The sequence below is a fragment of the Mirounga angustirostris genome, unplaced genomic scaffold (genome assembly GCF_029215605.1).
Source record: "Mirounga angustirostris isolate CCGP_5_RB_7025 unplaced genomic scaffold, mMirAng1.0.hap1 SCAF_5, whole genome shotgun sequence".
In the NCBI taxonomy this organism is placed as follows: Eukaryota; Metazoa; Chordata; class Mammalia; order Carnivora; family Phocidae; genus Mirounga; species Mirounga angustirostris.
Window position 1 is genome coordinate 36089540 of NW_026991713.1, and position 16860 is coordinate 36106399.

The following is a 16860-nucleotide window of genomic DNA, read 5'->3' on the forward strand; positions in this document are numbered from 1 at the left end:
ACTCTTCCTCTCACCCCAATTAAAAAAATAAATTTTCTGGGGCGCCTGGGTGGCTCAGTCGGCTAAGCGACTGCCTTCGGCTCAGGTCATGATCCTGGAGTCTCGGGATCAAGTCCCGCATCGGGCTCCCTGCTCAGCGGGGGGTCTGCTTCTCCCTCTGACCCTCCCCCCTCTCATGCTCTCTCTATCTCATTCTCTCTCTCAAATAAATAAATAAAATCTTTAAAAAAATAAATAAATAAATTTTCTTTTTATTACTATTGTAAAAAGAATTAAAATAAATGGGTAGGATTAGCACCAAATCACTTCCTTAATACCCAGAATATAAACAATGTATTTTTTAAACCTCAAATGCTGCATATAAGATAATAATAATAATGTATCTTGGATCATAAAATCAAAGAGACTAATAAGCAAATAAGCTTGAGACACAATGCATGTTATTTCCCTTTTTAGAAGAGTTACAAGTGCTCTGAGAAATGCACAGCAAAGAAATCTTAAGTTTTGTTTAGCAGAGGTTCTTTTCCAAATGAGTTTCACCATAAAACTCTCTGAATAAAAACTCATATTAACTTCTGAAGTGATCATAGTGTCCCTGCAATGAGATCTCAGGGTGGAAAACATGGAGATTCAAATCAAGAACACGAGGGAAGGAAAAGGCCGGGGTCTGGGCCTGACCTCATAGTGTCCCTGTTCATGATAGAGTTTGCCCAGGTTATAGAGACAGCTGGTAACTGAGCTCTTATGTGCATGAGGGTCCTTTAGGTTTTCATCAGGGATCTCAGAACACTTGAGGAACGTGCGTCGGGCTTCTTCTGTCTTCCCCTGGTTCATGAGAATAATACCGGTGTTTAAATACGCAGCTGGGGGGAAAAAGAAAATGGGAAATATAAATGTGAGAAGATGATATACACTATGACAACAATAAAGTTATCTTTACTCCAATTTAGTTTCTATGGATTAGTTTTGATTTTATTAGAAAACCAAGAAATAAATACTTAGGGAACAAATATATATGGGAACAACAATGCAGTAAGGAGTAGAGGTGTCAATAAAAAATATATGGATATGGATATGGATAAAAAATATATGGATATGCCCTCGAAGAGCTCAAAATATTTTGAGCTTAAACTCTAGATGCATAAAAGCTGCATTTACCTTAATATATTAAAAAATGATAAATGGTTATCGAAACATGATTAAATGGAGAGAGATGTAATTGTTAGAGGCTCATAATCGGATTGGTAAATCTTCAGAAATAGAAATAGCATGTTTTTTTCTCTCTGAGGCTGTAAGTCACCAAGATAATTTTCGTGGATAAAGAAGGAAAAAAAGGGGTGTTTTCAAAGAACTTGAATATTACTTACAAGCCAGGGTAGGCCTGCTTCCAATCGCCAGTTTGTAATAATGTAATGCTTCTGCAAACCTGCTGTTCTCCTGTAGAAGTAACCCTCTGCATGAGGAAAATAGAAATTTGAAGAAGGACTGTATTACTATCCATAAAACCACAAATTTGTACTTTATATTTCAAAAATAAAAATGGTTAAAGGGGCTGTAAAAATGCTGACCTGGTACTATAAAAATAAATTCTTAATAGAAAGAAATGATTCCTCAGGAGAGAAAATACTGGAGAGGTATCAGCTACATTTACATTGCATTAGAAAGTATTAAGAAGTATTTTCAAAGAGCCCTTTACCCCCAGTGAACTTTTTCCTTTCCAGCAGTTTTTCTCTCCCACTGAAATGACAAACCACCTGGATTTTGTCTTAGAGCATGCACAGTTTTTCATCAGTTCAGAAAGGAAATTTGTCTAAGGCAGTGATATATATATAAATATATATACACACACACACATATATATTTAAACATGAGAACAAGAGGTGCCTCTCTCACTAACCATATTACTGGGGAAATATTTGTCCATGACTGCCTGAAAGGCAAAAGGTAATCTGGGTCAACAGGATAGAGTCAGAATTTAATCAGATGGCATAAAGGAACAGAAACCAAAGACTGAAGGTTATCCACGTTGTTATTTCCTTATTTTCTGGATTTGGTCAAATAAGTTTGAATTGCAGGACACTGAGCAAATCTCACGTCACTGTTAAGAGACATGTTTTGGACTATTGACCCTCAGGCCCCACAGGCCTCCTGAGGAAGCTCCTTAGCCACTGGCCACGTGGATTACCCATCATTCCAGACCCTACCCTCATGACTTCAATCAGAATCAATTATAGTCATATCTATGAAAATACAGTGTCAGAGGGCTGGACTAAATTCAAAAAGCTCTCTCAGATGCTTTTTGGCCTATGCCTAGTCTCTTATAATAAGCGAGTATCTTACAGACGTTTGGCACCTCTATCAGGCCTGAGTACTGCTCTTATCAACCTCAAACTGCAGAGTCCACTTGCCAGCAGCTGAGGCCTTTGCAAAATGAGCAGGCTACTGATAAAAACACATCATTTTGTAGAATATTTTTAAAAACATTCAGCTTACTATTTAATGGGCAGCACTGAAAACATATCTGAAGAAAATCATTTCAAAATTAAATTTTGCTCACTCGTATCATTAGCAATGATTAACCTCAGTTTTCTTTTTTTCTTTCTTTCTTTTTTCTTTCTCTTTTGGGGGGTGGAGGTGGTGGGCAGAGAGAATCTTGCACAGGCCCCATGCCCAGCTTGTGAGCCTGATACGGGGCTCGATCCCACAACCCTGAGATTGTGACCTGAGCCAAAATCCAGAGTCGGACACTTAACCGACTGAGGCACCCAGGCACCCTAAACTCACTAATTCTAATATTTGTTTAAAAGTCATCTGAATAGATCAAACCATTCCAAAGCACATTAACATCACTTATGTAGATACCTAAGTGTACATTTCTATAGAAAGTTTTGAGCAACAATTTGATCATGAATTTGATACGCTTTGCTGTTGAGTATACTTTTTAGCTGCTAGAAACAAAGTTTCCTACAGTACTCAAGAGTTTGTGAATATGTTCAATTGCCTTTAAAAGCAGGTATGGTTTCACTTATTTACGGAACATAAGGAATAGCATGGAGGACATTAGGAGAATGAAGGGGAAAATGACGGAGAGGGGAATCAGAGGGGGGAGACGAACCATGAGAGACTATGGACTCAGGGAAACAAACTGAGGGTTTTAGAGGGAAGGGGGGTAGGGAGATGGGTTAGCCCGGTGATGGGTATTAAGGAGGGCACTCATTGCATGGAGCACTCATATGCAAACAATGAATCATGGATCACTACATCAAAAACTAACGATGTACCGTATGCTGACTAACATAACATAATAAAAAAAAAAGTAGAAGGAAAAACATGTTCAAAAAAAAAGAGAAAAAAAGGCACGTATATACCTGAAACTAATATCACTTTATGTCAACTACACTTCAATAATAATAATAAAAAGTTCAATGTAACAAAGGGAGGCTATATTCTTTGTAAAGACCTGAGTCTCTTCTTAAAAAAAAAAAAAAGGTGAAACTGTTAAAGAGAAAGAACACTTACATGCTTTCCAAAAAAGGAGTATTTTTCTTTACAATAATAATTTTATTGACAAAACACTGGATTTACAGTTAACAAAGCTCATATGCATCATCTCATTTCAGAAACTTATCTACCACCTTAATTGCCTTTATCACTTTCCTTTGAGATTCAGATAGCAAGGTCCTTCTCCTTTGATACAGGGCTGATGGTACCAGAGGAGAAATAAGATCGAGATATTTAATCCTATTTTTTCTACCTTCTTTAGGAATGAAAATCCTTCCATGAACCCTTCTTTATCTAATATCTCCAATCTCTTGTCCATTATAGTTTCCTTTGCCTTAAAAATACAAAAAATGTCCCTCTTAGCACAGAAAAGACTCTACAACCTTTATTCTTTCCTGTCTCCACCTCTAACTACTGTTTATTATTGTTCTCATCAGACTCAGATTTCCTTTCGGAATGATCTATAGTGTAAATGCCCAATGACTCAAATCCCATTTATGCCCTAAATCCAGTTAAGGCTCTAATTATCAAACCCCGCAAAAAGTGTGCGTTTATGAATGGCCCACCCGACTATAGTACTTGTAACACTGTAACTCCTTCTTTCCTGGAACTGTTATGTCTTCTGCTTCCTGGAGACCAGTCTCCCCTAGCTCTTTTGACCTGGGACCATCCTACAGAGACTAAAAAAGGTGTCTCTTGAAGAGCATTCCTTTAAAAGAAGTTGGTGCTTCAGAGGACTTTGTCTTTCTTCTCTTTTCTTTACAAATAGTCTCTGTATGACATCATGCATAACATGTAGCTCGTGTATAGACTGTTCTCAGTTCTGAAGGAATGATTGCTCTCCTGACATCCAGATCTATTTTTGACAGCTTACTGAGCTGCATCAATCTCAGTGCTCACTGGAATTTCAAAATCAACACATCCCAAAATTGAAAACCGCATCTCCTGCTCAAGAATATATAAAAAGATAAACAAAAGAAATAAATAAAAGAAGAAGAAAAAAAATCTCCTCAGCAATCAGCACTGTCATTCACTGCATTTACTAAAATCAGTAACCTGGTTATCATTTTTGACTTTTCGCTCATACTCACAATTCCATGTTTTATAAAGTCTCTTTAAAGCCGACTCTTTTTTCTAACTCTTTACCTCCCAAGGTTTAGCTTTATGGCTCTTGTCAGAGTCCTCTGTATCATTACTGTCACCTAAGTAACTGCAACAGCCCACTAATTAGTCTCCACATAATTACTTTCTAAAGGGCAAATATGCTGTTAGGCTAGACAGAATTAACATGAGGGGACAAGCGCATACCTCTGACAACATGCCTAAAGCCCATAAACCTTGCAAACTGGGGAGTTCAGCCTCATGGGCTCCCCAACGCAGATGTATTATATTCCTGTCATTTCCCAATTCCAAAAAATATACAAAGAGGAGAAAATGATAACTAGCATGATCACCACACCTAGACAATCCTGTCCAGCCTGCCTTATTCTTTGGAGGAACCGAGTCCCATGGAGTGATGCCGTAGGCAACTGTCCAGGATTATATATCACATGGCTCTTTGAATCCGAGAGTATCATCCCCTACATTATCAGAATAAAGTTAACACCGGAGCGAGTCCAAGTTAGAGGCTGCTGTGGCTGATTTCTCAGGGCTAAAGATTTAACTAAGCATCAACTACGCCTTGTGTGCACGCTGCAAATGTGAACAAGACAGAGAGGCACTCGCCTGTGGATGCACAATCTAGTGGGGGAGACAAATAAGAAAATAAATGGTGTGGAAAATTACTCTGCTAGCGGATGGGGGACCAACACTGGCCCAGCTCACGAATGGACAAGTGGAGGTTCACAGAGTCAAAGTGACATTGGCAGAGGCTTGCCATAAGCAACACCTAGCCCACAGTAAAAAGTGTTGTCAGCTCCAGGTTACACAGGAGGTTCAGGACATTTACCCACTAACTCGAGGTTTTATGATTAATAAGAGGCAAAGCCAGAACTGGAACACAGTTTCTCTGATAATAAATCCCCTGCTCTTTCTAGAAGGGAAAAAGAAGAGAGAAAATAATTCCATTTGAGGTACACACACACTAGCTTATGTTTCCTTTTGCTCTAGCACGCTCCAGATTTTGTAAAATGCTAACTTGCATCGATGCTCTGAAAAGGAATTCAACCCGGTTCTGGCAGTTCAGGATGAATGGGGGTTAGTTCTAGCACTCTAACACCCAAGCTTCTGTGACGGCTCTTTGCCATGTTTACAGAACCCATTCTTTATTTACTGTAGAGAAGACAGAGGAATAGAACCCCTTCACATTGAAATAGTTATGGTAACAATAACAAAGTTAAACTTATTTCACACTTAACGTGTGTCAAGCACCTCACATAAAATTCACTTTTTTATTCCTCAACAATCACCTTCTTTTTTTTTTTTTTTTAAGATTTTATTTATTTATTTGAGACAGAGAGAATGAGAGAGAGCATGAGAGGGAGGAGGGTCAGAGGGAGAAGCAGACTCCCTGCTGAGCAGGGAGCCCGACGTGGGACTCGATCCCAGGACTCCAGGATCATGACCTGAGCCGAAGGCAGTCGCTTAACCAACTGAGCCACCCAGGCGCCCCCTCAACAATCACCTTCTGAGGCAGGCTATTATTACTAGCCCCATTTTACAGAAGATGAGCTTCAGACAAGGAAAGTTCAGCAACACACCAAAGGTCACACAACTGGTGAGAAGTGTGCTACAGGTGAAGCCCAGCTATCTGATTATAAAAGAGGCTACACTGTAATAAATCATTCATACCAAAGGCTTTTCCAGAACTGTTTAAAATTGAGGACAGTGTTTGTTTACATGCTGATGATGTCAATAAAATCTTCTGGATTCTATGTATATTAAAAATAAAAATACATTTTAATATACCATCAAGCCAGAATCTAATGAGAAAACATTTTATTCATATTACATGAAGTTGCTTTATAATTAAGGAAACTGGTTGATGCTATACATTAATGTGAAGTTGAAGTGACTTTTGAGAAAGAAATGGAAATAACAAGTTACTGATCTCTGAATACTAAGTGGTGGGGTCACTTTTACATATCTGTGTTTGGGGGTGGATATATTATATAGTATTTTCTAATAGAAGAACATATTTCACTTCTCATATTTATCCCCCAATGATTTATCTTTGAGAAACAATGAAATCAAGCACCCAGTAAAGAAGAACACAAATTGGGGAAACATAATAAATATTATTTTAGTCAAAGGAAGAAAGCACATCTGGATCTATAAAGTACTATTCAATCAAACAGTTAAATTTTAGAACACTGTATTTCAAAAAAACAAAACAAAACAAAAACACCACACACATACACACATACATAAAACAACAAAATACCCTCCCTTAAATCCTTTTGATTATTTTTAATCTGATTTTGATCATATATTCTAGGAATTACCATTGAGTATGTAGAATTTTCTTTTTCCCTGTGAAAGTTCTGCCCATCTTTATGCCAGTCTCCCCTGACAACGCTATCTTTGTCCAAAATGCCATTTTTAAAGAATCACAATAATCTAGACACTTGATAAATGAAAACCAGTCAAACCCATGATAACAGTGGATTGGACAGAGTTAAATGCAAACATTAAATGTAAATAGGCATACAAACCCCTAGCTGATTCTTAAATATTGACAGAGACAGACGGGGAACATTTATTTAGCACCGTGTTTCTCATTCAGGGATGACTTTTGTCCTCCCCACCCTGTCCCCCAGAGAACATTCGACAATGTCTGGAGACCTTTATGTTGTCATATCTGGGTGGATTCTACTGGCATCTAGTGGGTAGAGGCCAGGGATGCTGCTAAATATGTAAACATGTTAGAAGACATAAGATAGCCCCCCAAATAAAGAATTTTCTGGCCCCAAATACCAATAGTGTTGAAGTTAATAACGATACCACATTTTGCATCTCATATGTACTAACTGCAACACATTTCTTCAGACCTTATCTCTATGTCCCTGACAATCACATACTTGCAAAGAATAGAGAAAATAAGAAATCAAGCTACAGGGATTAAATTATTTTTCAATAAAAATCTAATTTACATCATTTCTACTTTTTTCATTAAAAAAAGGCAAAAGAGAAATGGAATTTTCTTTTTTAAGAAATGGAATTTTCTAAAAATTACAAAGAAAAAGCATGCCAGTCCCACTTTTAGCAGTACATCTGAGCAAATTGTCAGTGGCTCTTTGTAATAAGATTACCCTCTATATAGAACTGTAGAAGCATACAGATTTTCAAGCAAAGGTATCTTTTGCCTCGGGTTCTAACAAGGTCTTTCAAAATGGTTGAAATCTGAGATATTCAAAAGCTGGTATTTTTTTTAAAGATTTTATTTGTCAGAAAGAGAGAGAGACAGGGAGAGAGAGAAAGAGCACAAGTAGGCAGAGCAGCAGGCAGAGGGAGAGGGAGAAGCAGGCTCCCCACTGAGCAGGGAGCCTGATGCGGGACTCGATCCCAGGACCCTGGGATCATGACCTGAACTGAAGGCAGATGCTTAACCAACTGAGCCACCCAGACATCCCCAAAAGTTGGTATTAATAAAGCACATCAGTAGAAGAAAGGTATACTTTTCAAAAATTTACAGGATGCTATATAAGCTGATGTTTACACAGAACATGAGTGAAACAGGATGCAGTTTACATAGAGTCATGGACCTTTAAAACTAGGGAAATATTAAAAGATAGTAACTTTCTCCCTTTTTTTAAATTTCATTAAAGCATAACTTGTGGCACTCCTACAACATATAAAACATTGACAATAAAATTATAAAAAAATGAATAAATAGTTTTTGAATGAACTGTCTCACAGTGGACCTAGACAGGCAAACAGTCACAACACAGTGTATATAAAGCATAAAGTGTTTTTGGGAACACATGAAAGGTACACCTTCCCAAGCTGACAAAGTCAGGTGAGGTTCCTAGAGAAGTCAAGGATGCAGGGAATGATGCTCCAGACAGATCAATTCATGCATATAAAAACTCAAAGACATCATTTCAATCAGCCAATAGAAATAATGACAGGCTTTGTAGAAATTAAATGACAATCTACACAGAAAAAAAAAAAAAAGAAAATGGAAAGCTGAAACAACTTAAAGTTAAGACTATATCATTAAGAGAGTGTTTCAGTAATAAATAATCTGGCTACTCCCAGCAATGTCCACAATAGTCAAACTATGGAAAGAGCCCAGATGTCCGTCAACAGATGAATGGATAAAGAAGATGTGGTATATATAAAATGGAATATTACACAGCCATCAAAAAATGAAATCTTGCCATTTGCAACAACGTGGATGGAACTATAGGGTATTCTGTTAAACCAAATAAGTCAATCAGAGAAAGACAATCATATGATCTCACTCATGTGGAATTTAAGAAACAAAACAGAGGATCATAGGGAAAGGGAGGGAAAAATAAAACAAGATGAAATCAGAGAGAGAGACAAACCATAAGAGACTCTTAATCTCAGGAAACAAACTGAGGGTTGCTGGAGTGGAGGGGAGTGGGAGGGATGAGGTAACTGGATGATAGACATTAGGAGGGTGTGTTATATAAGACTGATGAATCACTGACCTCTACCTCTGAAATTAATAATATGCTGTATGTTAATTAATTGCATTTAAATTTTAAAAAGTTTGGCTATTCCCTGGGCAAACATACTTAGTAATCCAAATAAATCAGATAACTTAATGTTTACAAAATAATGGTTCACAAAATAATTTGTAAGCCCTACGGCCTGAGTACAGTAGTCCCCCCTTATCCATGGTTTTGCTTTCCACAGTTTCAGTCATCCGTGGTCAGTCGTGGTTGAAAGACAATCTTCCTTCTGATGAATCTTGAGACGGTCCACAGTAGCCCAACACTACTTTACAAGGCCTGTATCATTCCCCTCATCTCATCAGGTAGCCATTTTATCATCTCACACCATCACAAGAAGAGTGAGTACAGTATAATAAGATATTGTGAGAGAAAAAGAGAGATCACATTCATATAACTTTTATTATGGTATACTGTTATAACTGCTCTATTTTATTACTGTTGTTGTTAATCTCTTACTGTGCCTAATTTATAAATTAAACTTTATCATAGGGATGAATGTACAAGAAAAAAAAATATAGTCTATATAGGGTCTGGTGCTCCCCACAACTTCAGGCATCCACTGGGGGGTTTGGGAACATATCCCTCATAGATAAGTACTCTGCTGGGACTACTATAGTAACAAAAATATGTTCATCTTAAATTGAGATGTTTTTCTGAATTTTATTTTGATTGTCCTTTAACACATGTAGGTACTTCAAAATTAAGATGCTTTTCCTCAGAGATAAAATATTATAAATTTTAGATGTTTAATTTTATCCTAAGGTATTTATGCATTTGAAATTTCCCAACTGAAATTAATTAGCATTGGTTTGGAGACATATTTGAACTTTGCATTAACCCAAATTTTGTAATCAAATTTGCTAATTTAGCTAATGACTCTAGTAATGACATTTTATATAATTTAACTGTGAAATGGCATTACAGTTGCATTTATTGTTTTTTTTTTTTTCAAGACTTATGCTTAGTTTTAGGCTATGTTTATAATAGGACACTTGGAAAAATAAATCTTACATCTCTGTTATCAAACAGAAGTGACAAGAACATGTTGTACTCATACACACAAATGCTTTTGCATCTTGCTTGATAAAATAGGTATCAAGCAGAAATCTCAAGTGACTATACCAGCAGTAAATGGAATCTATATAGAGGGTAATATTATTATAAAGAGCCACTGACAATTTGCTCAGATGCACTGACAAAAGTGAGATAGGCATGCTTGTTCTTTTTAATTTTTAGAAAATTCCATTTCACTTTTGCCTTTATGAAAACAGTCAATAGAAATGATAGCTTGAAAAAATAAACCTGGTTAATAAAATGAGTAAGTTACTACTACTTGAATAAACTGCAGTAATTCCAAGGTTTTAGACTGACACAGAGCTCGGGAATTAAGTATCTAATTCATACTAACCACTGAACACATAAAAAGAACCATGACCAATCAGAAAGCCAGGCTTGGTAATGTGAGTAAGCTCTGTCCAATGAGATGAAAGCACAGTGGTCTGTGTACCTCTTAGGAAAGGTCCTAAAAGAAGAGAGACCATGTTCTCCCTTAGCCTTCCTCCCTCCTGCTGACTGTAAGGTACAAGTCCTGTTCTGAGGATTGTGGCGAGTAAATAGCCCTTCATGAAACTCTCCTATGACCCCTGGGGCTACACACCTCTGGACTTCTTTTTTGTAAGATGGAGAATACAATTTTAACTAGTTTAAGCTAATGTTCTTTTGGGTTTCTTATCACTTGCACACCAAACACTTTCCCAACTGATAAAATGCCATAGACATCACTTCGTTTTGTATTTATTTATTTTATTTTTTTAAACCATTTAAGGCCATAAAATACATAATATCAAGTATTGCTTTGCTAGAGTTAATTTTAAGGAAAACTTCTAATTATATTTGAATGAATAAAAAAAAAAAATGAGCTGTCTGGTTTTGAGTGGTAACCAGACTAGGCGATTGCCATGTATAAAAATAGCAGTTAATATATTTAATTGAAATTATAAAACTTAAGAGCATAATGGGTGCATGAAATTGGAACCCTTAAATTAAGCTCCTAGACATCCAAGTGGTCAGAGTTATCACTCTTCACCCAAAAGAGTAATGACATTAGTAGCATTTTTTTATAAAAGCATTTTAATTAATCCTCTCAATCCCCAAGTAACTGGAAAGAAGGAAACTCACAGGAATTGTCAAGTGAAATGAAATAGGTAGGATTTTCATCTCAGAAAAAAAAAAAAAAAGCTTCAGTGAGATATAACTGATTGAACTGGAGCTCCAAAGGAGATACCATGGATGAAAGTTATATTTTCTGGTCTCACGTGGCACTTCTATGGCTTTCAGGTCACCCTAGGATAATAAACTTTGATTTTGAGGACCAGACAAAAGAATTCTCTCTACTCATATCTTTTTTCTCAAATCACAAACTCAACTTTCTCCTCCCCCCTCCCTTTTTTAATTAAACTATTTCAATTTAAGAGGTAAAAATGACATCTTTTACAAAGATGACTTTGGGTGTAAAAAGCACTAACAAGGAAGTGGACATTGATTGTTGCACATAACCTCAACGTATGAGAATAATATTTAATATATATGCTACAAAAAGCATAACTTAACTGGATAGTTATTTTAAACTACTGCTAAGTTATTATACAGGATTAGTATATACCATATGTACTGTGAGCAAAATAAAAAAGATGTCCCTTCTTGAAAAGGTTAAATTCCTTCCTCATTAAAGGGTAATGAGCAAGTCGTTTCCTGGCTCTGGACTTTAACTGCATGAAAAAGAATCGAAACAGAGATGCAGGAAAAGACAATAGCCATGTGACATGAACTAGACAGATGGGCACATTTGGTTCTGTCCCATAGTTCCCCAAAGCTAACCCTGTTTCATTGGATGTCACACAGCTGTCAAGGAGATTTCAGAAAATACAGTTAAGCCTCCTTTCTGTTATCTTTCTTTTGACACAGACCTGTTTAGTTGTGCTAAATTGAATTTTGTTTAGACTTTGACAAATAAAGTATAATAATGACATCTTATTTCATAAAGTTTTTTTTATTCTAACCTGCCAAATATGGAATAGTAGGCATCCAATCAAAATGATTTTTTTGTTGTTGTTATATTTCAATTGCATTACCAAAAACTTTATCAATAAATATTAGGGAAAAAATGAAGTTGTAGCTTTTTTTTTAATTTTAAAATTAGTTTTTGCTTATGGTCTAAAGAAAAAGAAACATATTCTCATATAGTACTGTGTCTGAAAAATACGTGAGGTCTCAATTAAATGGAGCATTCACTACAAAGGTACTTCTCCTGAGTAAGAGTTGGGACTGTGACATCTAGATAAGCTTTTATATCCATAAAAAGTCCATTTGTATCTGTGATGTCCTGAAAAAGATGCTTCATGATTATTATCTTTCATAATTCTGGCAATAAATCAATAAATATATAGTCCCCATTTTACAAATAGGAGCCCCCAAATCAGAATGGTTACTCAACTTAAAAAAATCCATGCAGCTCATTTATTGTTGGAACTGGTACTCAAAGAAGCCTATTAATATATGCCTAGTTTGCTTTATACCTGTCTTCTGAATATGTAATTAAGGCTATATTTTCCTCTACATGTCATAAAATAATAATAGGTATGAATATACATTCCTAGTTAAAAAATAGTGCTTAATAGGAAATCAGAAAGAAAATACTAGATGTCTTTATGATAATATTTTCCATGTTCTTTCTTTTCATCCTTAAAATTAGCAATATAATTCTTTTCATCTGAGAGATATGAAAGCATCAGGGAGAGAAGTTAAACCACATACCCATGATAATACAACTGGAAGTCTCAAGATGAGACTCAAATTCAGAGCTGCTAGGTTTCAAATCCCACTGTCTTCCCATTACTGCACATTGGTCCATTGGGAAGAAGAGCCTGTTCTCAGAATAAGCATTAATACTTGCCCTGTCTGGTTCATATACCCAGTGCTTCTTCATTGTCCGTATTAACACATTTTTCTCCTCTCTTTCCCTATTTATATATGCCCATGCCAATATATAAGTATCTTGGATTTGCTTAATATGTGGATAAACTATAGCTTCCAATGTCAATCAACTTTACCAAGAACAAATACGCTTACGTGACAGGTAATTTTATGTGTCAGCTTCATTGGAACATAGCATGCCCAGATACCTGGTTAAACACTATTTCTGAGTAGGTCTGTGAGAATGGTTCAGGAAGAGATCGACATTTTATTCATAGACTGTGTAGAGCAGATTACCTTCCCCAGTGGGGATGGGCATCATCCGAACTGTTGAGGGCCTGAATACAATGAAAAAGAGAACAGGAAACTTTGCTTTGAACCCCTGGGGCATTGATCTTCTGCCCTCAGACCTCCTAGTTTTCAGGCCTTCAGACTCAGACTGGTATTTACAAAGGCTGAGCCTATGGACTACACACACCATGGCTTTTCCTGGGTCTCTGTCTTGCAGAGAGCCAATCCTCGGACTTCTTAACCTTCATGATGGCATGAGTCAATACCTTATAATAAATCTTTTTATTTTTTACACACACACACACACACACACACATCCTATTGGTCCTGTTTCTCTGGAGATCCCTAACACAACTTATAAAGGGGTTTCCTCGAGTTATTCTTACATTGAGAATCCACTCCTCTTCCTAGAATGTAGGTATACACCCACAAAGGCATAGCCAAGAATAGTTAGAAACAAAATAAATTAGCAGCTAACAAACTCTTTAGCTTTTATTATTATATAATTATATCAAGTTTCCAGGCATTTTATTTAATCCTTGCTACAGCACTGGGAGATATCACAACCCCATTTTGCTGATGAAGAATAAGGATTACCCAATTTGACTAAGGCAGCCATGGGACCAATAAATGGGAGATTTGAATCTTAAGTCTGCTTAATGCCAAAGTTCAGGCTGTTAACTATTTCATGAGGCTGACTCCATGGTGCAGAGCGAGCACAGAGTTAAATTTTTTAAAAAGGAAACATTTCCCTTTTAGCCATTCCATTCCTCCCCAAGAAAAGAAATACTATTCTGGTAGGCATATATATATATATATATATATATATATATATATATATATATATATATATATATCTGGGATCGTAGTTAAATACCTTTCAAATACTACCTCATCTTCTAAGAGAATTTTGAGATTTAAAACAAACAAAATTAAGAACTAAAATGCACCTGACACAAATCAAAGACACTAACTACCAGTGATTTAACTTTAAACCCATGTACAGATTTGCTACTTATTCTTTACTATTTACAGGGGCTATCCAACATGGATGACTAGTTATTATGTAATTTCTTGAAAAAGAAACATTTATCAGTTGGATGGTACACATAGGCCAAAGCCTGAGCTACTCATTAAAAGTCAAGGTAAGTAGACTGTTGATTCGTTCATTCATTCATTCATTTGTTGAAAATATATTTCATAGTGCCATTATACAGAGATTTGATGACTAGTAGAAAAGAGATCATTTAAAAAGCAGTAATAATAAAGCTTTGCGCCGTGGCAGTATCGTAGCCAATGAGGTTTATCCAAGGCGTGATTATTGCTAATTAAAAAGCAGTAATACAGTTATATAGAGGGTACTATGATATAGTATGATGTGCTATGGAAGTCCATAGCAAGAAAACCTAACTGAAACTAGTTTGTTCCAGCAGCTGGGGAAAGAAAAATGAACATTTGTGAATTCTGCAGGCATCAACACACTCAAAAAAATATTACCAAATAAAATAAAATAAAATAAAAAAGCAAGCAAGCTTCAGTGCTGGATTCTTTCTATAGATACGGTTATAATTTGGGTTAGAGATGTTCCCATGGGCACACAGTGATTTAGTGCAATGTACTCACTTTAAACATAAATATTCAACAAAGTGGGTGTTTTCTTTGTCCCTTAACAGCAGTGTTCTAACAAAAGTCTGCCCTTGAAACAATAAATTATGAAAGGGGAAAAGGTATCATGTATCTCACAGGCCAGCAGGAATAGGTGTTAGGTCATACAAGCAATTTCTAACTTAAGAACAAGCAAGATGAGTTCCAAAAATGAAAGTCTGAGTTTACCTTTTTTTTTTTTTTTTTTGCTTGGAACAGATTTGCCATTTAAAAACAATTCACTCACAGGCTTATCCTGAAGTATTCAAAAACTGTGAAAGAAAGCACCTCTTATAACAATGATCCTAAAACTGACTTTGCAGATTTAATTTTGGTGCTGAGAAGGGATGTCCCTTCAGTCAATTCGGGGGTCAGAGAGAGGCAGGATCTATTCCTGGTGGCAGTCATCATTTTAGGTCCCAGTGTAGGAGCAGGAGACAAGCTGGTGTCTAAGGCTGGGCAGGGAAAGGGCTGACCGTGGACTGATGGGCAGGTTGGGAGTCATGTGATAAATGAAGAGAAAATTGGTGAGTACCCTCAGCAGCACTTGCTTTTATTTTCTTACCCCTTCTATCCATTCCACGCTCTTGCTTTAGAAAGGTACTGGCCTTGCCTCAGAGAATAGTATCTCTGCCCCTCAAGCTCTGAATGCTTCCCATTACTTTGTTTCAGAATGGGGCCTAGAAAACTTGCCTGTTTTTCCTCCTATCAGTTGTTGCTGGTTTGTTTTTTTTTTTTTTTTTTTTTTTAAGGAGAATATGTGCTTATTTTTTATTTATTTTATTTTTTTTAAGTCGGCTCCCTACCCAGCGTGGAGCCTAACGCAGGGCCTGAACTCACAACCTTGAGATCAAGACCTGAGCTGAGATCAAGAGTTCAACGCTTAACTGACTGAGCCACCCAGGCGCCCCTCAGTTGTTGCTTTTGATTAAAGTTGCATTCTCTTTTCCAAACCCAAATTCCTGGAGACTGAGTATACATTTTGCATCCCAGGTTTGCACCTACCCCTGAATCTGGTCTTTGAAGATTTCGAGATTTTTTCCTAAGATTTTTACTTCAAACAGGCAAATTTACAGAAAATACACACACACACACACACAATCATTAAGACATCAAAAGGCTATTCATAAAATATAAATGGTGTTAAAAAATAGTCTATATTCAGAATTCAAGAAAAGCACAGATTATTCCCCTAACCTGGAATTTCTGTTCTCTAAGCAAGTACCTGCTTGTCATTTTCTGAGTAAGATGTAATTATACTGACCAGGCTGGATCTGGTTTTTCTTCTCTAGATGACTAGTGAGCATTTTCTCACCCTGTTCTCCTAATTATCAGAACAGTAAGATGGGACCACTCGTCCCCCCTTGCCTTTCAGCCAACCCCCATCCAGTCATCTTCAACACTAAGAGTCCTTAGGAGTAAAGTCAATTTGGGGGCACTATAATTAAAAGCAATGGAGGGGTAAAGCAATCTAGATGGCAACCATAGGTGCTCTTCGATTCTACAGAGGTAAATAGGGACAGAGGAAGAAAGAAAAAGTGGGAAGGAAAGTTTCCAAAATAATCCATGATGCTCCTGTTAAGAAAAAAACCATAGGCCCAAAATGGTGTCACTTAGACCAAATTCCCAAACTGGGGCTTGATACCTCATCTAATTGCAGTTTCAGCCTCCCCCAGAAATGCAGTCTTAACTAGTCACTCAGAAGTTTTTCAATCAGCACCAATGAGTCAGCCACAGAGGCTTTCTCCATCCCCCATAAAATGAGGTAATCTGAAGGATAAAAGCCCTTTCTTTTCCCCCAAGGGAA

The 16860-nt window shown here is 36.7% G+C and overlaps 1 protein-coding gene and 1 pseudogene across 2 annotated transcripts in view; one reads left to right on the plus strand and one right to left on the minus strand.

Moving 5' to 3' along the window:
- TMTC2 (transmembrane O-mannosyltransferase targeting cadherins 2) overlaps window positions 1-16860 on the minus strand; it is a 395147-nt gene that overhangs the window by 145909 nt on the left and 232378 nt on the right. For both annotated transcript variants that reach the window (XM_045872892.3, XM_064590832.1), the window contains exons 5-6: window positions 1368-1453; window positions 679-863 (exon numbers count right to left, since the gene is read on the minus strand). In XM_045872892.3, coding sequence (XP_045728848.1) covers window positions 679-863; window positions 1368-1453 — 271 coding nt within the window. The remainder of the gene's footprint in view (window positions 1-678; window positions 864-1367; window positions 1454-16860) is intronic.
- Window positions 14677-14747, plus strand: LOC123845034 (U4 spliceosomal RNA; annotated as a pseudogene).